This window comes from Accipiter gentilis, chromosome 7 (genome assembly GCF_929443795.1).
Source record: "Accipiter gentilis chromosome 7, bAccGen1.1, whole genome shotgun sequence".
Lineage (NCBI taxonomy): Eukaryota > Metazoa > Chordata > Aves > Accipitriformes > Accipitridae > Astur > Astur gentilis.
This window is the reverse complement of record NC_064886.1, coordinates 42,919,512-42,945,535: the sequence shown is the minus strand read 5'-3', so window position 1 is coordinate 42,945,535 and position 26,024 is coordinate 42,919,512. Positions and strand designations below refer to the sequence as shown.

Sequence of the window (26,024 nt, the reverse complement as noted above, 5' to 3'; positions counted from 1 at the left end):
GCCAAAAACCGTTCAGCAAGCTAAACAGATTGTGCGGGCACCAGCAGAGTGCCTCAAGCAATGGGAAACCCAGCAAACGAGGAGGAAGGGAAAGTTGAGGACACAAAATAAGGCAGAAAAATGACAGATGGCCAAAGGTGGAAGGAAGGCCTATTTTCAACAAATTTCCTCTTGAGCTGGGCATCTCTGGTGACAGGCAAGTGTCGGGACTGAAGATAACCCCCATCACCATCCCAAGCTTGAAGAACAGGCGTCCCCATGGCCAGCGAAGCAGCCTTTCGCACCCGTGTGCTCCTTTAGGGGAAGCTCCTGGTGCGCAATGCCATGCAAAGAAGCCCACCAGGACACGACGAGTGTGTGCGGCAGCTGGGAAGTGGACCCACAGGACCATCAAACGCAAAACCTGCAGCGCAACTGCTTGAGCATCCCTGCCGAGCAGCTCCGGCTCTCTGCCCCAACCTCCTTCAGCCTCTACAAGGTGAAGCTCCTATGGAAGCTCTGAGTGAGCAAACTAGCAGGTTTAACTCCTGCCAGATTGTTGCCAGAGTGAAATCTCCATCCCAAGAGCTGGGCATGGTAGCTTGAACAGGATGAGGCCAGGCAGCAGCAGGCTTGGCTTGGCAAGGAACCGAAGAGAGAAGCACAAACAGTCTGTACGTAGATCACAACTCTCGTTTGGAGCAGCGAGTTGCCAGTCTGTCATTTGCAAAGCTGAATGCTGTTTGGATTTTGGGTGATCGCTTCAACATTCAGTCTTAATCGTTACCTTTCCTACCCTGATGCTCTCTTCTGGGGTACGGTAAATCCAGCCCCTCAGTCACTGCTGTAGACAACCCTCTGCAGCATTTATCCTTCCTGCTGAAGAGGCTTTCCAAAGCCCTGTGGTCATGGGGCAATCAGTGACAGTAAAGACACTACAAACACTAGTCTTCACAGTGCCCAGGCCATGAGCACGGACCAGTGAAAACCCCTGGGGCCCCGTTCCAGCCGTACTCAAGACAATACATGCTTTGACAGTGCCTGCAACAGGACCATGGTCCTGTCCTCTGCACGACTGACTGCTCACGGATCTCACTCAGCTGATTTGATACTGACCTTTCCCTACGGCGTTTTTAATTTTGCACTGGAGGAGACATGCTATTTATATAGCAGTAAGTAGCCACTTGAAAGAAAGCCTTGCCAATGATCCAACGGGCTCTGCCAAGTACCATGAGAAAGATGATTGTTCAGCCCATTTCTTTACCACATACTGAGCTCAATCCTCCACTTCCCCTCTTAACCCACTTGTCGGCTTGCAATTCTCCTGCTAGATCTTCTGACAGGCTTGCAGAGCCCAGCTTGACGTCTCTACAACATAACCCAGCCGGAGCTCTGGCCAGGATTCCTTGCATTAATCCCTGGGATGGGAAGAGTCACTCCCAGCGGTCAGAACCTGAACGAGCCCTTCTCCCTTCCAGCTGCAAAAGCAGCTCTGCCCTAGCACAGCTTGAAAGGTAAAAGCAAATAGAGGCTGAGAGGGAACAGCTTGGATTTTGGAGATGTGGGTGCCTGCTGTTCCCACCAACTCTCAGCTGGGGTGCAATTGCTCCACGCCTCTGAAAATTGGACTCTGTGTAGCAGAGGTTCTCAAACAAGTAAAGGATTGGCATCCAAGATGTTTGATACAACTAGAGCAGAGCTTTGTAGAGAGTAAACAAATTCTGTGCCAAAAGCTCCTCTCATTTACAGCTACCAAAATCCCAAGTCACTCTCTGAACTGCTGAAAACATCAGCCTCGCAAGCAGTCAAGGAAACATAGGATTTCATTTTGCTGTGTCCTGATGACCCTAAGACTTCCAGCCATTGGGCAAACCTGGCAATATTGTCTCCTCAAGGAGAAAGAATAAATACTGAGGCAGGAAGCAGAAGAAGTGAATTCTCTCTCCACGGTGTTAGAAGTGTGTGTATATAAGGAACGTTTTGAGATTATAAAGGAATCTTTAGACCATGCCATCTTTATGTTTTTACTTCTAGAAACACCTCTTCAATGAGGGCTGGGCTGGAAACATGAGCCCAGCGCACGGGTGGTCTGGCTTCACCGGAGAGGCTGCCCAGTAGGTGCCTGCAGCCTCTGCTCCTGTCCCATGAAGATCCAGTGGGATACCCTTCCCAAAGCAGCACACGGAGCTGTGTTTGGGGCATGCTTGGTGGTTTTTTGGGGTGTCCTCTCATGTCCTTTCATTTGGGGGAACGTGGGTCCAAGTTCTAAGCTGCTGGCAGAGGAAGCAGGTGAGCACTGCCACCCTGCCTGATTCGTGAGCTTAAGCTATGACAGACTCAAAAAGAAGCTCCTTCAGCCCAGCCTCGGAGGGAGCCAACGCTTCATCCGGTGGGCTTACCAAACCGGTAACTCACATCATCTGCAACACATTATAATTAAGGAATCATTTCTTTAAAAATAGAATTTGCATTAACTAGATTTGTGACTAGGAAAGACACTGCAAACAAACAGAAAACCTGCAGATTAGGATGCTAATTAGATGCACTTCTATTTATAATCTGCCTTGATCAGGCTAAAGTATTTTCTGTTTCAGGTGTCAGTGCTACACCCACGAATGTAAGCAATTCCCCTGGCAGGGAAACACCTGCTTGTCTCTGGGGACAGGCAAGTGCCAGGGAAAAAGCCTACGCCGGAGGGACGGGGTGTATACCTCACTTGCTACTTCTCCTGCCCCTTCTCCTTGGAGAGCAGCCTGAGAGGACGAATGGGTTCTGTTTGGCCAAGGATGACCTGCCCAGGGCGCTTCCTACAAACACCAGATTTCCCTGCGCTGGAAAACTGCAGGCAGCTTTGCCTTTTCCATCAGAAGCGGTGGGGTGGAAATCTCCAAAGAGCCGGGGCTGGGAATGGCAAGGATCTGCAGCTGGTGCCAGCAGACCTACCCAGCTATAGACTGGAGAGCTCAGTCTGGAGAGGACAGACGGACACCAGGAGGTCCCTGAAACCGGTCTGAGAGAATCACTGGGCTTCTTTCCTTGACTGGGGAGTCACGGCTGCAGCAAGAGTAGGTCCCATTTCTGGAGCAACCTGGGATGCAGTGCTGAGTAGGATGCTCCCAGCTAAGCCAAGACTTGTCCTCGGTGCCCGAGTTTGTAGATCACAGTGGAAAGGCCTGAGCTGAGAGGATGGCGTGTTCGGCAAGCACGGACAGATGCACAGCATGCTGCTGACTGCCCAAGCTTGGCAGCATCTGAAAGCCTGCCAGAACTGATGGGTGCTTCTCATTTCTTCTGATGATGTCTTCTTCCCGATAAACTACCTTCCCCCCCCCCCCCCCCCCCCCGGAGCTCCCTCTTTCACTGCAGAAGATCCAGAAGCAATAAAGAGAGAGCAGGTCCACCCTGTTCTCCTTCTTCTCTAAGGCCTTCAATAATGGCATATGGGAAGCCTTTTGGGCCATAGGAATTATTGTTCATGAGAGTCTGAGGGGTCTGTGACCTGCATAAAAGGATCTAGCAAAACTTCAGTGATAAACTAGGACATAGTAATGTGAAAAACAGCTATAAGGTTGTTTTTTTAAATGCAGCTTAAGGAAAGAAACTTAAAAGATATGAGTCATCATTCTGAAATGTGCATCAAACAAGTTAAATAACTCTTACTTTCTTAACGACATATTAATCAAAGTGCATTGATTCTTGAATCAGATTCTACTACCAACAAGCTTTCTATCTTCTCCATCCTGATGCATGCATTAAGAGAGTTTTATTCTGACAGATACAATATAGCAATCAATAAAATCTTATTATATGGAGCTGAGATACATGGATTTGTTGCAGGATTTATGCACTACTTTCAAACCTGGTGCTATTTCATGTCTCAGCCTTAACCTGTAATTGAAAATAAATCTCCCCGAATACACCAGATTCTAATTTTCTGGATGTATGGGCAAATGTGAATGGAAGCCGGCCTTCCCTCAGGGAGAAGTCTGCTTTCTGATCCTATCACTCCCCCTGTGCACACCACTGTATTGCCAGATTCCTCCAGAGAAAGAACCCTGCCTGGCCCTGCGCAGGCAGCAAAACACGCAGGCAAAGGGGTAGCGCCTTGGCACTGCGCTGTGCAACTCCACAACGCTCCCAAACCCTCTGTCCCCTTCCTCATGCCTCCAAAGCCGCTCGCTGCCTGACGATTGCTGCCTCCTGGGCAGAGATAACGCAATCTGACAGTGCCAGAGCCTGAGCGACACGAGCATCGCAAGGCTGGGACGGATGAATAAAGATCAGGGAGCGGGATGACGAGGGAAGCTGGTGTTTGCCTGCTGCTTTCCTCCGGCTCCCAGGGTTTGCTCAGCGATTGCTCATAGAATCATAGAATAGTTTGGGTTGGAAGGGACATTTAAAGGTCATCTAGTCCAACACCCCCCTGCAACAAGCAGGGACATCTTCAAGGAGACCAGGTTGCTCAGAGCCCCGTCCAACCTGACCTTGAATGTTTCCAGGGATGGGGCATCCACCACCTCTCTGGGCAACCTGCGCCAGCGTTTCACCACCCTCAGCATAAAAAATGTCTTCCTTCCTTCTTTCTTTCTTTCTTCCTGCTCAGCGGCACATTGAGTGTGCTCAGAGATTGCCTCTCACCTCGCAGGGTGCAGGACAGCTAGGAAGGTATTGCAGCGACAGGAGAGAGACGGCCGTAGGCATTTTTCCTTTGGGTTTGTCTCGGTCTCCGAGGGCTCGGTGCCGCTTGGATGTATGACAGCAGGTGGATACCCAGCAGTCTCCCTGGAAATGGCTGGAGGGGACTTTGATCTAAGCAGCTCTGTCAACAGCGTTAATACAATAAAAATAATCAAATTCACTCAGATGGAAATGAGAGAGATGGAGAGATAGGCAGACAACGTTGCAAATCAGAGGGAATAAAGAAGACGGGAGCAACAGTAAATCACCTACGCAACACCACAAGTTCACATGCTTCTCAAAAGAGCCACGATCTTGAATGCATCAAAAAGTCACTGCAGCATCACGCCTTTTTGTCTGCCTTTTTTTTTTCCATAACACACACACACACATAGTCATTCCTTCTCTAACTGGAGGCACAAAACCAGCATGTTTGCAGAGGGATGCCTGCACAGGCTTCCCGCATGGAACACACACGGTGTTTGCCTCTCGCCCCCGGGGAAGGAAACACAGGTTTGCAATTGTTGCACTAAATGCCTGGTCCTTCCGAGATTTCCCTAGAAACCAAGCAGGGAGCTGCAGGAGCACGCTGTGGAGGTAGTGCTGGTGGCCAGAGTCTGCAGCGTTATTTTTTGCCTCCCGTCATGGAGGGAATGACCATCCCCAATGCTCAACATGAGGTTGTTTTCCTGGGGAAGACAGTTTCATGGGAGAAAAGGGGATTTTGATAAAGGAGCTGTCAATCAGAAAGGAAAATGGCTGCTGCCATTAAGTGTTGACTCTTTTTTTGGTTCCTATACTTTTCTGAAAAAAACCCCACAATAACTCAATTTACAGGAACAGCAACCAGAAACAGAGAATTGGCCTGAGGAAGGTACCGAGGAAATAAATGACCTGCAGCCAGAAGACTTAAAAATTCAAGATTCCTTTGTGAGCCCTGCATTGCGGGAAGCCGCCCAGAAAAGCACCCGATGAAACATTTCAGCAGGCACCTTGCAAGGTTTGGGCATCAACCCTCACTCTGGGGGCAGGGATGGAAGGGAACCGGCACTCAGACCACGTGAGACCCGTGCAGCGCTTCCAGCTTAACTCCGATCACAAAACCAAAGAAGGGAACGAGCTCTGGTGGCGCTTGGCTTGGTGTGTGCAAACTCTGAGGATGGACACCCAGGTAGACCCCCCCAAACTGATCATACTTAGCAAAGCCAGTAGGACATGCGACCTCGTGAGACGGCAGCAACGCACAGGGAGGGTACGCACAAAGCCCGCGTTCGGTGCTCGGCATGCGGAGACATCACGCTGCCTTCTGTTTAATAGTACGGTGAGTGCCAACCGTGGGACACCCCTTCCCGGTGTGCCCCGGCTCCGTGCGGTGCCACCCAAGAGCAGTGCCCTCCCAGGGATGGATTCCCAATGAGGTGCAGCATGAACAACACGGCAGGGCTCCCCTTGCAATAATTATTCTTCATTTGCTGACCCGCTGGTTTTTCAGATCACCCGTGACAGCCAAGGAGTTACCCGCACTGTCTCCAAATTTACCCGCTCCAAACCTCGTCCCTGCCACAGCTGAGTGCGCATTCCCCGTGTCCTTGGGGGACGTGGGGGACCCAGCCACTGCCTGCAATCACACGGTCATCTGCTTTAGGTGACCTGTAGGTCACTTGGTGGAGACCCACACAAGGGCCTGGCAGTGAGAGGAACGCTAGCACGGAGTCAGAAATACCATCGCCTGGGTTTCAGGAGTACTGTGTGCATGCATGCAGCCTCATCTTAAAAACACTGACCTGTATGACCTGCAAATGGCAGATATAGCAGATTATAGACTGGCAGTGGCCAGGCTTTGCCTCTTTTGGATTCTGCCCGTACAATCTCCACTCCAAAGTTACCCACTGCTGCTTAATGGGAGTAATTCACCCTCCAGATCACAGTCACTATGATGGGACACAACCTCCTCGGTGCCCTGAAGTGGTTTTTGACCACCACAGGGACATTTGCCATCTCCGAGTGATCTCCAAAGGCTGTCACCGTGGCGGGGACGGGCAAGGGGTGATGGGGCTTGCTCACGGCACTGCTGGCTAAATGAGGCTTGGGAAAAAAATAGCCCCATCGACCCGACATCCACGAGAGCTGAAGCAAGCAGTCAGGAGAGGAACGAAAGGAAAGAAAGGCAAAGAGTGGGGCAACGGGATGGAGAAGAGAGTTAAAAGCCTGCTGTCCTTCCTAGGCAGCTGTGGGAGACGTCGGAGAGGCAGCCTGGCCGGGGCTCTGCTGCTGGGGGGGGGGGTCAGCCAGGCACCCCCCGACCTGACCTGAACCCCCCATGCCTGTCTCCACTCCCCCCCTTATTTCTAGCTCTGAGCTTTGCTCAGCTAGTGAAAGGGTTAAGTTTAATTTATACTGATTTCTATTTAATATCATTCTCTCCCCGTAGGAGCCGGCAGCTGTGAGCTGATTGTACTCTCTCATTATGCAGTCTGTATCACTAATGGCCTGTGACAAAGGCATGCCATCTTCCCGGCCTTACCCCCGAGAGCCAATTAAACACACATACTCCCTTCCTGTTTGCAGCGCATTACAATGAAATTAAACTGAATTTCAAAATCATTTTCTCCTAAAGACATCTCTTTGCAATAATTAATGCACGCTATTCCTTTGCATCTGAAATATTCATCAGGAGTGTTGACTAAAAAATTTTTAGAGCTGATTGCCCTGCACCCGGCATCGCCTGATGATGCTCCAGTCCCAGCCCGCGGTACCCGCCTGGGATGGGGACCCGCGGTGACACTGCCGGCAAGGCAGCTCCGCGTCTGCTTCAGGATAACAATAATAATAAATCACAGCTTCTTCAAGAACCATAAATAAATAAGATTACACAGAAGGCATCAGAAATCCAGCCTGACTCCTGACTTGATGGCACTGCTAACACACAGTGAAAGGGGGGAATGGGAAAGTTGGAGCTGCGTATGTGTTATTAGGCAGAAATGAGCCCTTTCACCCTTTTGCACTCGCAAGATTAATCGGCGGTTTGGCTCGGTGCAGGCAGACAAATGCACTGCCTGTATTTACCCCGCTGCCCAACCGGCTCCCAGCTGGCAGCAGGGGTGGCAGGAAGGTGGGCACACCAAAATACCAACCGGCAGCCAGGGCCAGAGCCTGCCAGCCTGTCCTGCGGCTGGTTTAGTGTTTAATCTAAATTGCAGAATGGTGCTGGGGGACAGGAATCTCTGACCAAGGAGGTCTCTGACCGCTCGCCATGCCACGTGCAGAGTGGGAGGCGTAATTTGAAGCACATAACTTATTCACAGCCTGTCACAGCTATTCCATTTGGGAAAAGTCTTCAGCTTGGTATCCTCCTGAATTTGTTATCCTACATGATGGGCAGGATTAGCCGTAAAGAGTTCTCCTCCAAGAACTTGCCGTCCCAGCCACAGCGGCTTCAGGTAGGGACAGTCCTGATGGCATCTGCTGCTATGACAGGATAATAGGATCTTTCTTCTGTTTGCAAATATTTGATAAAACCTACCAAGGTGCACACAGGACCTACCTGCAATAGGTATTATTATAATTAGGGTATTACCTTCTGGTGAAATTTGAATTGAAAGAAGCAAATACCAGAGGTGTTCCCACCCCTGGAAACATTTTATGTTTCAGAAACATTTCTCTTAGTTGAAAGGGAAAGGCAAATCCTGAGAAAACATAGAAGAAGAAACATTTCCTTTGCTTTTCCATAATGTATCATGTAAAAATAAAATGAGCCTTGGTTCCAAATTAAAAGGTCTATTTATTTGGAAGACTCAGACTTTACACTTTAAAAAAATGTTCTGGCAATTTCAAAATCCCTTCCTGACCCGCTCCCACACTGAAGACACCCGCTGTGATTTTTTTCCCCAGAAAGTTCAGCTTTCCATCATTAGTACTTTCTGACTGACAAATGACGGTTCCTTGAAAAGCTCCCTCGTGACGCTGGTGGCCAAGCCCACGACCCCAGCCCACCCCATGCAGCCGCACTGCCCGTGCTTATGGCTTCGACCCTACACACCCTGTCTTTAAATAGTCAGCCACGACCAGGAGGGCCCACGCCGGCGGTGCGAGGGGAGGCAGGATGGATCCAGCACCTCCGAGCTTAGTGCGGGTATTCCACTGACATGGTCCCCATCTAAGTTAAGCTAAATCCCACCCGTCTGCAAAGTTAAAGGCCCCAGAAAACATTAAGCATCAGTATACTACGCTCACAACCAAGCAATGCCAAACATACCCCATTACTTGGCTGACTAATTATGGCCAACGCAAGCAAAGCCCCTCCCCGAGCCCGGCTTTCGGAAGCACGCCCAGCATGCACCCCCAGCCAGGCTGTGACCCCCCCATCTCCAAACACCCCCCAGCAGCTGGGGAACCCCGGGGGACGAACTGGAGCTGCTGCTCACCCCCCCTCCCCTCGCTGCCGGATGCCGCGGGGAAACCGTCGTGGTACCTGTTTTGAACCAGCCGTCGGGCGTGAAGGCATCTGCTGTTTCTCTGGGTCTGTTCCAGTACTCGCGGAAGACGGAGGGTCCCTTCACGAGCAGCTCCCCTTCTTGGCCTTCGAGACCCGGTGTCACCTAGGACAAGCACGCAGTGAATGCATCCCTGGGAGCGGCAGCAAGCAGTCGTCCCCGCGGCCGCATCGCCTCCGCTGCCCGTCCCCCAGCACCACGGCTTGCCAAGCAGCATGGTGGGGGACAAGGAGGACGCACGCCGCGTGCCCTCCCACCCTTTACCAACCTCTTTACCTGCCGACCTGCAGGACCTCTCTCCTCAGGTGGAAGGGCTCCCTTAAGTGTCTTTGATATTCAAAAGCACTGAAAACATATATTTGTGTTACATGAAAACGAGAACTGCCATCCTGGAACTGCAATCCAGGCAGGCTGACGCCTTCCAGCTGCTGGCAGAGGAGAGGAGAGGTCGGGAAATACTCTTGGGAATGGGATGGTCCTTTCTGACCCCTGGATGGCCTGATGGCAGACCGGCTTCACAAGAGCTCTCTGCACCCTGCTCCCACTGCAGCACCCGTCAGCCTCTGCCAAAGTCAGGTTGTCCCCTAGGAAATCATTCAGGAAACCCCCCCATCCCCATTTACTGCCCCCGGAGCACGGTTCAGGGAGTGGGATGCTGGGGCGGCATCAGCAGAGACAGCGTGTTGTGCTTTGCAATCTCCAGACACCTCGACCAAGGCACCCACTTGCTCAGGGAGCCCGTCTCCCATCTCTCTTTGGCAAGATTGCCCTTCTTTGCGATGGAGGCTCTTGGGGGATAGATGAAAGCAGGTCACGGAGGCTGCGTCCTGGAAGACCCATGCATCCCTGACAACTCCGTCACCCTTTCAGTGTGCTGAAAGGGTGAATAGATGGCTCAGCTAGGGAAAAAGCAACCGCAAGGAACACCAGCCACCAGCTGCACTGCTTGGCACTTGCAGCAACCCATCGCTGGGCTGGCAGTGGTGAAGCCCTGCCCTCCCTGGGGAAGGGAAGCACGGACCAGTGTCCCACAGCAACTGGGAGGTCGGATCCTGGCCTGATGTTGAAGGCATCACCACCACTCACCCTAGATGTACTAGATTTGCAGTGTCCTCGGGGATGAGAACCATCCTTCTGCCCACCACAGCCGGGCAATGCAGCCCATGGGCAGCCGCTGCCAGGCTGGGGGAGGCAGGGGACGATGCGCTCCTGTGACTGTGCCATGCTGCTGTCTGCTCTGTTGATAGATAGAAAACTTCGCTTTCCAAAACTGTCAATCTAACACTTTTTTTTTTCCTGAGGAGGTGGCAGGAAACACCATCTGATTTATTCTCGGGGACACGCGGCTCCTCTCAGGCTCACTGGAAGGCAATGGTTGTAGTGACAACTCAGTACCCCGCAAACCTGCACGGGCAGGTTTTCTATGGCAACAAAACAAATGTCCTGCTGTTATGGAAACTGGAGAATCACAGGAAGGTCACAGACTTGCCTGACATGGCACAGTATCTCATCTCCCCTGCACATACATCGCTTCACAATTATAAGGATGCAGGCAGGCTAAGAGAAGAGGCACTAGAGAGGCACGAATGTCGCACCGCTCGTGGGACTGTATTAACCTAAAGTCCTTTGCAGGGAAGATGTGCAAAGCCACTGCCGGGATGGAAGATTACTGCGAGATGTGCTTGTACACATTGCTCCATCCCTTTGCAGAGAACATCCCGGTAACGGGAACTCCGAGCCACTTTGTACTTGAGCTGCTGCAACACGGACGAGATACATCTGGGACCCCGAAAGTCAGCAATGCCAGAAACGCAGCCGCGAGGGAAAGCAGTAATAGCAGAACTGGAGCGCCAGGCAGAATCCCAGGGCAGGGCAGGCTTTGTGTCTCTGTGCAGCCTTTGATGGAAACAAAGCTTCCCTAGCGGAAAATACTTAGAAAGCTGCTTTTAAGGCACAATTTTTGTTTTAAGTAATTTCTTCCTCATGGCCTGTCTTGGAGGATGGGGTGACATGAGGATCTCTGCACATAGAGCCCAGGCACTTCTACAGAATTGCCTAAATGCCCCCGTGTGTCATGGGCTGGGCTGAGCCCCCAGAGCTCTGGTTGTGCATCACCTCCACTGCCTGGGAGATGCTGCACTGCAGGAGAAAAAGGTCGTCAATGCTGATGACAGGAGTTTAGCTGAACAACGGCAAGGTAAGGATGGTGCTGGTGAGTTCTCCCCAGAGGATCTGAAAGAGGGAACCTGAAGACCAGACCATCCACAAGCAGGACAGCACAGAGAAACCTGTGGTCCAGGAGAGCCCGGGACCAAACCTCTGTAGCTGCAGCAGCAAAAGGGCAAGAGGGACAAAGCCTGCATGGGCAAGCGTGGCAGGGACGTGTTGGGTGACGCAGAGGGACCAGCAAGGGAGGGTTTCAGTGCTCTTACAGAGGCTGCGTGTCATTTTATGATGCAGGTCACTCTTCTCACTCCCTTTTCCTGCTGGTCCAGCTGTGGCATCACAAAACAAGCAGCTTCCTTGAGCAACCCAGTGCCCCTAGTGTTCTGGGTTTCAGTTTTGCCCATCAGGTAACCCAGCCCTTACGACCTTGCCAGGGACACCTCTTCCTTCGGGGGGGGACAACTCCACCCTTCTTACCTCCCTGCAAACCCCACTGGAGCCCATCCACCCCATCTCAGCTAGAGATAACTGGCTATCGAAATTTCCCTCACATTACAGGCATTTTAATTACTACTGTGAGCCTCCAAAGTCAATGCCTTTAGCTGTCGGGCTGCTTCTGACTCCCTCGAAAGGGCTGGGGAGGGGGTGGCGGAGGTAAGAACAGCAAGGACCTGCGAACAGCTGCCTGAGCTTCATCTACAGATCCTGCCAGATTTTGTCTTCTGCTTGTCGGTGCTGAACGCAAGAACGGGTGTAAATTTGGCTACTGCAAAAGCCTTCAGCCCCAGGCTGCCCGGCTAAGCCCTACCCTGCGCCGGCATTGCACGGTGCCAGCCGGCAGTGCCAGATACTGCCCCACCTGCACGGCCAGCGCCATGCCCCGAATCAGAGCAGCAGAGCTGCCCCAGGGACCAATCCTGCACGGTGTTTACCTGCACGCTGCAACGTCTTGTGCGAATCAAGCCTTGAACCAGCTCCAAATTTCTTGTCATATCAACTCAAATTTTGGCAGCGGCTCAACCCACATCTTATCTCGAGCAGAGCTCCTTGGCAGCAGGCACCTCCCTGTTGTGTAATTTAATGATGTTATGGCTGGCTTGCAAACAGTAAAACAGAAAGGCCATGACGTTATCTTAATAGGATTTTGCTTGCTGAACTCCGAATGTCACTGGCACTGCTCCCCAGCGTAGCAGAGGGGATGCAAACCACCCCAGCACCAGCAGCTTCTGCTGCTTGCAAACAGCATAAATTAAAATTCAAGGTTCAAGGCATTTATCTCCTACAACCTCTTGCATCTGATCCCTGCTAAAACCCCACGTACCCCAAGCTAGCGGGCTGCTAACCCACTTTGGAAGCAGGATTTTGGTGGCAGCAGCATGGCTAGTGTTTGTTTCCTTTCCCCATCAAATCTCAGCAGCACCCGTTGTTGATACACCGGATCGACGTTGTAAGCAGCTGCTGAAACATCAGATTGCTAATTGCACAGATATCCTCCTCTCCTAGTGTCATATTTTAATGCACATTTCAACTGCTTTAATGCATTCGAGCAACTTTAACACTCAGGCACAGGGTGCCCCCGAAGGTTGCTGTTTGATAGCTTTCTGCTGTAAAACCGATTCGGTGAGTTGAGCTGGGCCAGCCGGCATACTAGATAAGATTACATTTTCCACGCATGAAAATAAAAGGTTGTAATAAATCCTTTGAAGGACTAAATCTGGGTGATTATAAAATGCATATTTTCCCTGCTTCCATTTTACCTCTTTATTAGGAGGAAGCGAGGGCGGTTTGTAAATAGCTGGGAATCCCCACTTGGCAAGCGGCCCTGGGATTTGTTCAAAGTGGCCATTTGTTTTCTTGCGGTCTCTGATATACGCAGCCCCGCGCTCCTCCGGGAACTGCGGGAGAGGAGCTTGTAATGGCCTTTAATGGAATTAGGGGCCTTTATGGAGGTAGGCTCAGAGCAGCATGTCTTTCACTGGGAAGCAGGGGAGGCACTGCAGATTCCTAAGCAGAAACATGTGGAAAACACAGAGTGAAAGCTGGAAGGCGAGGCTTGTAAGGGGAGGTAATAACTTGTTATTGGGCTGATAGGATCAGGAGGAAGGCAGACAAGCTTTTAGCAAAAAAAAACGAACACCTTCTTCAGGTTGCAAACAGCAGGTTTCAGGGGGACACATTTCACTTCTACCAGACCCTTCCTTCCCCCAAAAAATAATCTTCTGAACCTCTTCCCTGGGTGAGTACCAAAGGCTGGGGACCAGAGCATCTTCTCGCAGGAGGGACCTTAAAAGGGACCTTGCAACTCTTGTACTGCAGAAGTGCGAGGCAGTACATTTGCAGGAGAGCGGTTTGCCTGGATGGGGTGAAGCGGAACGGGGAGGAGGGCAGTGCAAGGGGCTCTTCTGGCCCTATAGATCTCGTATCATTTTCCTTTCACTCTTCCCTACTTACACCTCTATCCTTGGGTCCCCACTCCTTGTTCCACCCTCCTACCCACCCACAGCCTGCTTTCTGACTCCTCCGCAGTCCTTGCTCCATGAAGAACGAGTTCCCCGCAGCCAAGCCCACTCCTGCAGCTCCCATCACCCTGGGCTCCGAGCAGCCCAGCTTCCTTCACACCACTGTTCTCAGAGTAGGAGAGAACAGCCTGGGGCATGCACGGGCTGGGCACCATCACCAATGCAACCAAGAAAAGCAAATGCATTTACATTTGTGGGGAGGAAGGAAATGTTTCTGCAGCCCTGCCTCCTCTGCCACAGCCCTACTGTGCTGCTCAGCTTGGAAGTGCTTGGCACTTTTCCCCACCTTGTAAATAAGTGATTACTGTGATGAAAATAATTAAGCAACCTAGCCTTTTAAGTGACTAATAGAAGACAATACTTTATATGTGTGAGGTTTATGGAAGTGATGGAGCCCTTTTAGCAGTTCTCACACAGTAGTAACTTTTGGGGGCGGGGGGGAGTTTGGTTGGTTTTTTTAAACATACCAGAGCATGGAAAATAATATAATGAAGCCTGAAGAACTGCCCCAACCTCCTCCTCTGCACCCCAGGGTCGAGCTGTAGAGCACGGATGCCCTGCCACGCTCACCACCACACTGCTGCTGAAGCTTACCTCCCACCAGCGCTTCCAGACACGTTCCCAGTCCCTCACGAGACCACTCACTCACCCTTTCAAGATTTCGGTGTCCCAGAAAGTGCTGCGATACAGCAAAGCCTTGCCTCAACATGGCATCCAACAGCTCAGCCCCCACCAACCTGAAGAAAGCACAGGAGCTCCAGGCTTTGCCCACACCCTGCTTTTCCAGACCGGGGGATCACGCTACATCCAGGACTGCTGTGGTGGGTGACGAGGGAGGTGAGGACATGCTCACCTGCCTCCTAAAAGGAAGCTGGAGACCAATAATCCACTTGACAGTGCCTTTTAATCACTGTCTCCCTGGGCCATATTTGAATGGATATCCTAGAGGTGTGAGGCTTGCTAGAGCACTACCAAATTCCCAGGCAATCTGAACTCTCATGCACATTCATAATTAAAAATTCCTTGCTAAGTTGCATGGTTTTGTAAAAGCATTATCGTTCCTCTGAGCTTCGTGTCCTGCAGCATCCTGCAGAAGGCTAGCAGGAGGCAATTTAGACACAGAACAATTTTCCTCCTGCTGCAAAAAGGCAGATTTCTGCTCCTCGGGGACACAGCACAGAGAGAGAAAAAAAAAAAAAACCCAACCAAAAAACCCCAAGCCCAGACTGTAATCTACGAGGCCACATTTCACATCTGTTTTTGCAATGTTAACTTTTATAAAAGGGCTGGGAATAACACAATCAATTTACTTTTCATTTTGGAGGGTTATAAATTTAAAAGCAAGGCTGGTGCACAGTGGAGCTGGAACACTGAAACTTATTTTCAAAAAACCCAACCCTCTACTTACAGCAAATGTTGCTCCACTGAAAACAAAAGTGATTGTATATATTTTTAGGCAATACTGATTTTTGAAAGTTACCAGACTGATTAACTCCAGATGATCCCAAAAGAACCACAGAAAACAACCCAAGTTTGGGAAAGGTCAGTCCTCCCTGCCGTTGTTCCACAGACCCAAAACTTCTTGATCTATATTAACACCATAAATTAGACGTGTAACACTATTCCAGAAACGCCAACAGCTCTCCACGCTGCTGTTCTCATCCCTCTTGTTTGCAGGCTTCAGAAGATAATAAACGAGGCGAGATGTCAGCACATCTTCCCACTCCCTCAGCTCTCTTCATTAGAGAAAGGCTCCTGACGTGCCCTCGCAACGCCCGCTCTGATTTTGTGCTCGGGGGAGGCAGAGGACCAGGCAAGGATTCAATTAGTGGCCCACCTTCAGTTCGTTTTTCATAAGCCTCACTTAAAAGTCGAGGTCAGCGAGGCTGTGATGTGCTGTGACTACAGACGATCACGCTGCCCGAGAACCTCTAATTGCTTCCTTGTGCTAAGCCGTCCCGTCGTGGCCGGTGCCTCCTCCCTTTGCCTGGAAGGGCAGAGACTTTCCCTTTTTCTTCTGGCCTCTGTGCTTCAGCATCTCCCCCACCACATCCAGGGCTCTTTGGCCAACACCTCCAAGAAATGCTACAGCAGCAACAGCTTCCACGACCCGACAGAAGTCCAACAAGCTTATCATGGGAGGAGGTGGGTTGTAAGCATGGGGGTTGAACCCACAGGTCAGAAGGACTCAGGCGTGAAGTTGCAAAAATCAAGCAGGAACAAGCACCAGCGACTGCGTTGGCAGGAGACCCGCTTTCATCCCATGCCTCACAACACCAAACATGAACACCCCAGGCTCTGCTGGCACAGGCAAGGATACAGAAAAGGGCTGAAGACCAAAACCAGCCATGATGGGACCAGAGAGGAATCCACCCACCCCTTGTCCTTCACACTGGGAGAATCAAGACTGCCAGCCTGGTGAAGGGGACCAAGGACACATATCCCAAGTCTTCCCCCTGCTACAAGGAAGAATGAAAGCATAAAACAATAATAAAGGGATTAACAGAGATCTTGACGGTGCTGTGACAAAGGTTAGCTCAAAGCAAACACTTGTGGAAAGAAGGTTCTTCTTGACAGATGGATTCAATTTCAATGTGCAAGGCAATAGTCTTCTGGGATCAAGGTTGCTCCTGTGATAAGAAAAGTTTTCAGCTGAGAAACAAGGGGACATGATGCTAACATAATCTCTGCCTCCACTTTTACTAGCAGGAAGAAATAAAATACAGCTATGGCCACAAATAAAATAAAAAAAAAATAAAAATCAGAGGACAGACAGAAAGAAAGGAGGAGATATAAATACATATGAGAATTCAATTACTGAGTTGACTAAGGAACTGGATGTGACCAATGAGAAGCAGCTAAAATGTTTATACAGTAATGAAAGCAGCCTGGGCAACAAAGTGGAGAAACTTGAATTACTTGGGCAGGACACAAAACAGGATACTGAGGAGAGGAACATGGTGAAACAGAAATCGTAACTGGAATATACACAACTGCAGTGTCCAACGCTGCGAGGGCTCTGGAAGGAGTTTTTGGAAGAAGCAGAGGCAAATGGAAAATGGGAAAAAATGCAGCATGAGCTTACCAAAGGTGGATTGTGCCAGAAAACCCGAGGAATGATGTTCCAGATAGAAGAAAAGCAGCAGATCTAATCCAGGCTGCCTTCAAGAACACATTCCCCATGCTGCCTGCCTGGGAGGTGCCTACTGACAGGAGAGATCACGGGGCTGAGGGCAAGATTCGTGAGGTGGGCAAAGACCCAGATGGAAGAGACGAAGCCCAAAGCATCCCACGAGCCCCTGTGGTAGCCAGCCAGCCTCGTCAGCTAGCCTTTGGCTCTCTGTAGATCAACTCGAATTTCCCCCAAGTCCTAAGTAACAGTTTGACCCTGAATCTCAGCGACCTGCTGTCCTGAGGAAGGCATCCTACGAGGCTTCAGCAACCTACGGCATATCCTGCACCTACAGCAGTGAGCTGCTGATGGGAGATGGAACTGGGATGCTGGAGGTAAGGTTAACCATCAACAGACCTCTGGGAGGTACCAGGACACAAGAATGGGATGCAGCAGGGACAAGAAAACAGATGAAAAATTGTACCACTGGGAGGAGAGATGTTCTGGAAGTGTAGGAGCACTGAAGACAAAGAACAAACTGGTTTAGGCTGAGGTCTGATCAGGATAGGAAAGGAACGAACCAAGGTGGCTGCCTGGGACAGCCAGAGACAGGACTCCCTGGTCACATCCCCACCAGCACATCCATACCTGTTCATTTTCAGGAATGCCAGTCATGGCTGGCACGTGCTTATCTCTAGCCTCAGGAACTACACGCAGGAGAAGAGCCGGGTACATGCGCACCAGCCATTTCAAAATACCTGGATGGGTGAGACAGAGGAGACGCCACATAAGAGGTACCTGTGCAACAGCAACTCCACGCAGGACCTGGCCCAGAGAGGTGCCAAGTACCCACGTCCACAGCACCCACCCCCCACCCATGGGCAGCAGCCATGGGGGTGCCCAGACCTTGGAGGAAGCCTCCAAGACAACCCTGGCAGCTCAGTGACGACCGAGCACCTCCCCACCGGTTCTCTGGAGGTCTGGGATGAACGTGAGTGAGGTGAAGCCACTTTTGATCCCCTCCACAGGGGCATCAATGGCCAAGACCTCTGGTCATAACAAAGGGTGACAGTACCAGCTGCCCCCCAACGCCTGCAGCCCCGCAGAGGTGCTGGCAACCAGCGGCAAGCTGCTAGCAGATGGCAGAGATGCGGGGGGCACGGGGAGAGGAGGGGCCAGGAGATGCTGGTGGCTTTCAGAAGGGATGGCCGCAGCCGAGCCGGTTCCCGTCCAGGACGACAGCTTGCATATGGATAAACAACGAGATAATTACAACCTTTGAGGGGGGAGAAAAGCCCATGGCTGCAGTGTCCTCCTGCTGCCAGCTTCTGCAACCCATACGTCCCGCACGGCTCCCTTCGCAGCCTCATCACGAGAAAATTACTCGCCATAAAAGCCCTGGCTAGAGCACTGCATTAGATACAGCTGTGAAACCATTTATCTATTGATAGACCCCTATTGTCAGGGACTGGGGTTTGGCTTTCGTATGAGCGAGCAATTTGAAAAAGGAAAAAAAAAAAATCCAACAAAAATGACAACCCAAAAAATGTATCAACCAACAAACAAACAAATAAAGAAGGAGAGAGACAATACCCGACAGCTTGCAGGGTTTCCAGGCCTCTGCCAGCTGGGAAGCTAAGCGTATGAAATATGCATCGCACTGAACAAAGCAAACTGAAACGTTCAGCGCTGGAGAGCTGTAACCCTTTCCTGTGCGCTGGAGCCAAGCATGGGGAGAGCAAGATCCCCAGGCTGCCAAAAAATTAAGGGGAAAAAAGACCAAGAGAAAAAGCATCTGGGGCCATGGATAAGGATTACTGAGCCTGCCTATATAGAATCACAGAACGGTTTGGGTTGGAAGGGACCTTAAAGATCACCTAGTTCCAACCCCACTGCCATGGGCAGGGACACCTTCGACTAGACCAGGTTGCTCCAAGCCCCATCCAACCTGGCCTTGAACACTGCCAGGGATGGGGCATCCACAGCTTCCCTGGGCAACCTCAGTGCCTCACCACCCTCACAGTGAAGAACTTCCTTACATCTAATCTAACTCTACTCTCATTCAGTTTAAAGCCATTACCGCTTGTCCTATCACTACAGGTCCTACTTAAAAGTCTGTCCCCACTTTTCTTATAACTCCCCTTTAAGTACTGGAAGGCTGCTCTAAGGTCTCCGCGGAGCCTTCTCTTCTCCAGGCTGAACAACCCCAACTCTCTCAGCCTTTCCTCATAGGAGAGGTGTTCCATTCCTCTGATCATCTTTGTGGCCCTCCTCTGGCCTCGCTCCAACAGGTCCACGTCCTTCTTCTGCTGGGGGCCCCAGAGCTGGATGCAGTACTGCAGGTGAGGTCTCACCAGAATAGAGGGGCAGAATCCCCTCCCTCGACCTGCTGGTCATGCTGATTTGGATGCAGCCCAGGATACAGCTGGCTTTCTGGGCTGCAAATGCACATTGCCAGGTCATGTTGGGCGTGTTGGTTGACGAGAAGCTCAAGTCCTTCTCTGCAGGGCTGCTCTCAATCCACTCATCACCCAGCCTGTATTTGTGCTTGGGATTTCCCGACTCATGTGCACGACCTTGCATTTGGCCTTGTTGAACTTCATGAGGTTTGTACGGGCCCACTTCTCAAGCCTGTCAAGGTCCCTCTGGATGGCATCCCTTCCCTCCAGCGTGTCAGACAGGCTCAACACGCAGCTGCTTAAGGTAGCTTAAAAGTTTAGGAACTGCTTCAGAGGTGAGTGGCTACGGGAGGAATAGCTGGGATGGCTCAAAGCAGGCAAAGCTGCTGCTGTCCCGATATCCACTGCCACACCTCCGCTCCCCAGGGATGTATGGGAGGAGAAGGACTTCTCCGAGCGCTCGAAGGACACCATCTCTCCAGGGGACCACACTCTGCATCACCACGCTCCTGCGCAGGGAGGAGGTGGGGGACACCATGTGAGGGTGCAGGTCTCATCTCACACCGGGTTGCAAAGCATGCTCAGCTGGGAACGGACCCTGCAGTGATGGGATCTCATCAGGCTGGGGGATCTCGTCAGGCTGGAGCGCCTTGTTTCGGTGTTGGCGGTGACGGTACAGCTTCAGGCAGGGCACAGCCCGATCACACACGGCTCCATGTCAGCTCAGGAAACCAGCTCGCAGCCCAAGGTGCAGCAACAATTAGCAAGGAAGCGGCATGACAGCCAGCTAGAAAACCTGAGCAAACTGGATGCAACGGAGCACAAAGCTCATGAGAGCTGCAAGGAGATCGGAGGGCTGGAGCACGTGCGTGAAAGGAATCCAGCACTCTCATCAAGGGAAGGGAGAAAATGAAGGGAAGAACAGAGATCCAGCAAACTTTCAGCTAAGTAGATTATTGATCTTCAGGGTGTGCCAGAAACCAGCTTTGCAAATTACAGCAGTCCCCTGCTGCAAGCTCAGGCACTTACCGGATGGCAAAGCAGAAACTCTCCCCACCTCCCTGCTCCTGCCACCCACGCGCCTTCCTCTGCCACCGCCACGATGCCGCCGAGCTCCTGTTTGCATCTCACTGCGGCAGGATGCACAAACATGTCCAAAGGGTGATGATGTGAAAGGAAACAGCACGGTGCCCCAGCATCTAATGGGAGAGACAGTGTTAGTGGGGAAGAAACAGTTCGGAGAAAGTCTGTTGTCTTCTGTTGTCAAGAGGGGGCAGAAGGCAGAAACCTCAGCCCGATGCAAGTGGGGAAGGCGGTGACCTTGCGAGGCTCCGTACAGCTAAGCAAATAATTTCCTTGGCAAAGGCAGGCGCTCTTTCTGCACACAGTCAGGAGGGTTTCTGCACAGCGGAGCTGAGGTGTGAACGCCTTGCAGATTGCCCTGACAACGTGCCTAACCCCCGGCACGAAGATCACCTGCTCGCAGGAGCCGAGAGGCTGGTGAGAAGAGATGGCTTGGAGCCCAACTCCTACCAGGGCGCTCAGCGTCCCACTAGATCTGCCCCACCATGCTCGTCCTTAGCCCTCTGTGCTGCTGGACATGGCAGCCCCACAGCACGGCTGCCCCACGACACGGCCCCGTGTCCTCGCTGCGGCCAGGACCGGCTCCGGCTTGGCAGTTTCATTATTATCTGTGCAGCCGCACAGATGTGCACTGCACTTTCTGTATACAGAGAGAGGTCCCTGCCCTGAAAGTCATATAACTGAAGCAGACGGCAGGCGCTCCCTGTGCCGGCCCGGCTGCCACGAGGTGTTTATTTCCAGCAATCCATTACACGACATTTGGTAATTTTTCGTAGTATCAATGCCAAACTAGAGAGAAATGCCCGGAGCAGGGATGGGGCTGGGGATGCTCATATCAAACCAGAGCAGAGTGGGCGCTGGGAGGGCTGCGTACCTCCTGCCACTGGTCCCACCACCACTGACCTTCCACCAGGACCCCTCTGCCTTTGGGACGTCCACACCACAGACCTTCCAGCCCTCAACCAACATGCTGGAAGCCTCAGAGCCCTCCTGCGAGGGAGGTGAGAAAGTATTTGTTTATCCCTTCTCATAAGAGGCAAGGAAAAGGCCACACCAGGGCTGTCGGGTGGCACAGGCAGGGAGGGTGACACTGACCAAGTCTTCTCATCCCAGGGACAGCCCCTCCACCGTGGGGGAGCAGATTTTAAACAAAGCCAGGCCTTTCTTTGACTGGTGGAGCATGATGAGCACTCGGACTGTCAGATCCTCCTTGTTTTAAATAAATTCCACTGACGTACTCTCTTCTGACATAAATTATTAACCAAGCATGATGCACACAGTGTGCCAGCAGCAGCATCCAGGGCAGGAACAGGCAGCAGGTGAGGCTTTCTGCCTGTGACTGCAGGTGTGAAGCAGTTAAATTACACCGTCACTGGGAGAAGAAGCGTGCCACCACGGCTGCCACCTGCCCGCCAGCATGGCCATACGATAAAAAGTCACACTCCATACCCAGGCCATATAAAAACCAAACTCCTGGCATCTCCACGCTTCCATCTGTGCCAAGACACACTGAGAGTGGGGACCGTTTTTCCCACCTTGCCACAGCCCTTCTGACAGTCCCAGGGACAGAGGCAGCCGGCTCTGCTCTGCTCCTGGAAATGCTGTGGATGTCCTGGAGGTACCCATCCATGCACTGTCTCCTAGGGTGGCCCAAAACAGATGGGACCATTTGTCTCCCTTCAGCCTGAAGAAACTCCCAGTTAAGCTGGGGTAAGGTGGGTGAGATGGGGGCAGCCCTTCAGAGAGGGACCAACCCATCGGCCAACACTCAGAGGCAAACTATCACCTCCTCACACCCTCTCCAGCTGATGTCTTGAGAATTCACCAGAACATTCAAAAAAACCCAAGGGAGAGCATGACTGAAAACCAGCCATCAGCAAGGGGTGTGGGGCCAACGCCAGCGCTGGTAGGAGCTCCTGGGAGCACTGTGAGATGTCGGTGTGGACCTCAGCCACCTGCGCTGGGGGCTGAAGGGTGTACGTGAGAAACGGCTGGGATAAAAGGGCAATTCCTCTGCCCCAAATATAAACTCAAGCAGCCTGAAGCCAGAGAAAAGGGAAGAGTTATGTGAGTCTCAGCTCTCTGAAGACCTGGGGGGTGGTGGGCTTCCAGCACCAGACACAGGTCATCTGGGCTCCCCTTCTTCTCCAGTCACTCAATACAATTAGAAGGAAGGGGAAGGAGTATTGAGCAGAAAAAAAATTTACATATTTTTTCCTCTCATAATTCAGAAGAACAACATCCACATTTCATGCCGGAAGTAGCGGCACTTTGGGGATTCTTGTGTCTGAGACCTAATTTCTAAAGCACCTAGGGATCCCTTAGGGTAAAAAAAGCATTATAGGATCATTATTAAAATGGACACGTATTTCATATGTCTGTTCCACACCAGTGAGGAAAAAAAGGCCAAGATCTAATTCCAGGATGAGAGGACAAAACTGTGAAACAAAACACTCACCCAGTGAAGTGATAAAAATGGGACGCAGCTTCCTACGTGTTCAGTGCTGCACCGGGGAGGCTGCTCCAGGTCTCCTGCTTTGCCCACTGCTCAAACACGCCATGGCAGTGACACAGAGTAAAGAGCAGCAAACCTTTTTTTTTTTTTAATAAAAGCGACAATCCCTGGCCAGAGTGGTCCCTCTCAGCTCTCCCTTGTGCTCGTTTTGCACATCTGGGGTGAGATCCAGTGCTCCGTTACGGCATCAGAATGAAACCTGCTGCAGCTTGACCACAACCCACACACAGGGCTGCCCGTGGTCCTGCCGGCTCCTCCAGCTGCCAGCACAGATAATCTAGAGAAAAAAAAGAAAAGGCTTTCTCGAGCCTTTCACCACTACTTACATCAGCAGTGTCTCTAGCATACCCTGTCACAGACTGGGAAGCTCCTCTCGAACCCTTGGCATGTACGGGGCTAGATGAGAAGCTATTTCCCCAGAGGAACGAGTGAAGCCACGTATTTCAGGTTGAATCTCACGCCTGCCTGTCTCGAACCCACACGACGCACACGACTGCTGGCGTAATTTTGCTCGCACATACAGAATCTATCTACTCAGCCGAGCCTGTACATCACCTGTCTATTGATCTGCCGGAGGCAACACGACCTGCACCCCCAATGAGGGCACAAAGGAGATGTGGCAGGAATGCAGACCCTGTTCAGCCGTTTCTGTGGGGAGAGAAAGGGGCTGAGGCAGCAGGACATCCTGGACCTTGGGCTGGGGGCTGCTTCTGCAGCGGGGAACACACAGCATACTAACACAGGGGCAGTTCGTGGGGAAAGGGGCCCAACCGCTTCACCGTCAAGGATATCTGACTTCTGAGATACCAGAACGGCTGGTGCAGATATCACTTGGTGGTTGGAGCTCGGCGTGGAGCTGGATTTTCATGGAAACCTGACAGGTTTCCTACTGCGCTATTTTGAAGTGAATGCAAGCCCCGAGGTCACCAGTTCCAGTTCTCACTGCTACACCCCTGATCAACCTAGTGAAATAAACACAGACCCTACTTCCAGGGTGAGAAATCACTCATCCTCTCCTCTAGACTGCAGATATTTAGTGACTCTTTAGATCAGAGCAGGGCCTACCTGAATTCCCTTCTATTCCTTGTTCTTACTTTCTGCAGTAGACTTCAACTTTTTGTCCTGGCTTTCAAAGGCCAGGCACTGCTTAACTCCTCACCTTCCTCTGGGGCATCAACAGCCTCAGCAGACACAGTATCATCTTCTTACACCATAGCCCATAGCCCTCATACCACAGCCTTCACCTCCCACTCCCACACAGGACATATTCTTGCTCAGACATTGTTCATCTGTGCAGCAAGGATGACACTTGTGCAGTCCATAAAGTACCATGGCTATAGTAACCCATAAAAAGAATATAAGAAAGAGAAAACTCTAAATAGCATCACTGAGTTCCTGGGAATAACAGCAGTGCAAGCCCCAGTCCTTGGGGCTTCAAAGGGCTGGGGAGGAGAGAACTTTTCATGAGACAAAGTGACGCAGCAGAGAACATGGCTGAGCACTACCTGTGTGTTGTCTTCATCTCCCTGAGCATGGATGGTGTAGGAACGACCACCATTCTTCAAGGTCTCAGTGGCAATGCGCACCTCCACCCCTGGAAGCGGGGTGCCCACAGAACCTACAACAGAAAAAAAGGCTGAAACAGTGGACAGCCTCTGGGAAACAACAAAATCAAGGATGCAAAAGAGCAGCTGCTCGTCTATCAATGGCATCTGCAGACTGTGCTGGCACTAAAGAACTTCCTAGCAGGGGGTTACCCTTCAGGAAGGCTTCGATCACATCGTATGTCTGCATGCAAATGTCACTGCGGTGCAATACACCGTTGTTCGCTGAGCAGGCAGTGTTGGAAATGCCTAGGAAAACAAATGTGTCTCCAGCCCTGAACAGTCTCTCTTGGCCAGTGTTTGAAGACATCAGCACAGCTTTGCAGCTCAGTAATGAAGCTGTCTTTAAAAAAAAAAAAAAAAAAAAAGCACCATGAAACCTACACAAAGATGTGAAAAGAAAGAGCACAATGATTACTACAGTGGCTCACTGCTTCTCTATAGCCTGGACCTGACAGAGAAGGCAAAGGCTTAACAGTGTGAGAATTGCAAGGGATTATCTCAGTTTTATGAGACATCAATACACTGTATATAAAACATCACAGGAGAAAAGCAGAGATCAAAACCACACCATTCTTCCACAGGTTTCAATTTTCAAAGCCAGGGAATCTGACACAGTGTCATGAATGACTGCTATTAAGCTCCAGGATGGTTCTGCGACCCAGAGCTCCCCAACCTGCAGCATTCCCACCCCTTGGTTTAGTCCATGCTTTTCTTGGTGAGCATCTGAAAGCACAGAAGAAAGGGCAGCTTTGTTCCTGCGACCTCTGTCCAAAGGGGGGCTCCAGGCTCAGCAGCAACCAGGAGTCGTGGGCATCTGCTGGCTCAGCAGGTTTCACTCTGCATCTCAACAGCACGAGACGGCTTTCATTGCAAGACGATGCCTGTGACTTTCATCCCCTGTGAGTGGGAAGAGGGACGTCAGCACAGAGCAACCTGTGGCTCAGGAACTGGACAGGTCTGAGCTTAAATCAGTAAGTGTACTCTTTATTTTAAGAGATGATCAATTTTTCCCCTGGAGACCTTCCAGTTGTTGATGCTTTCTAGCTCTGCTATGATCAGCTTGACATTGGAAAGTCCTTAGAGCAGGGTGTGCAGGACCTGGGGCTCAGCGCTGCCTTCCCCTTGTCATCTAAATTTCAGGCATTTGGGTTGAGTGGCATTTTTCCTATCCTGGTCTCATTCTCCTGTTCAAGCCCTGGAGATCTGGTATCTGTGACATCATGATTTTGTTTGCTACATTGGTCAGTTGCCATGGAAATGGATATGTCGTCGTAGCCCAGATTTATGGCATCCCTGCAGGATCAGCTAAGAGCAGATGGGCTATGAGGGAGTGAGATTTTATTGCAGCAAAACTACCCGAACGATTAGCAAATCTGGCAAGAAATAAACAGAAAGCGACGTGGCAGTTCTGTGATGTGTGTCTGTTCAGCTTGAAATTGCCTTCGGCATTCAGGTTAGCCAACACGCAGCCAGG

General features: G+C 51.2%; 1 protein-coding gene across 2 annotated transcripts in view; it reads right to left on the bottom strand.

Annotated features, from left to right (window-relative positions):
• ACSF3 (acyl-CoA synthetase family member 3) overlaps window positions 1-26,024 on the bottom strand; it is a 66,903-nt gene that overhangs the window by 20,529 nt on the left and 20,350 nt on the right. For both annotated transcript variants that reach the window (XM_049806461.1, XM_049806462.1), the window contains exons 6-7: window positions 24,449-24,561; window positions 9,128-9,254 (exon numbers count right to left, since the gene is read on the bottom strand). In XM_049806461.1, coding sequence (XP_049662418.1) covers window positions 9,128-9,254; window positions 24,449-24,561 — 240 coding nt within the window. The remainder of the gene's footprint in view (window positions 1-9,127; window positions 9,255-24,448; window positions 24,562-26,024) is intronic.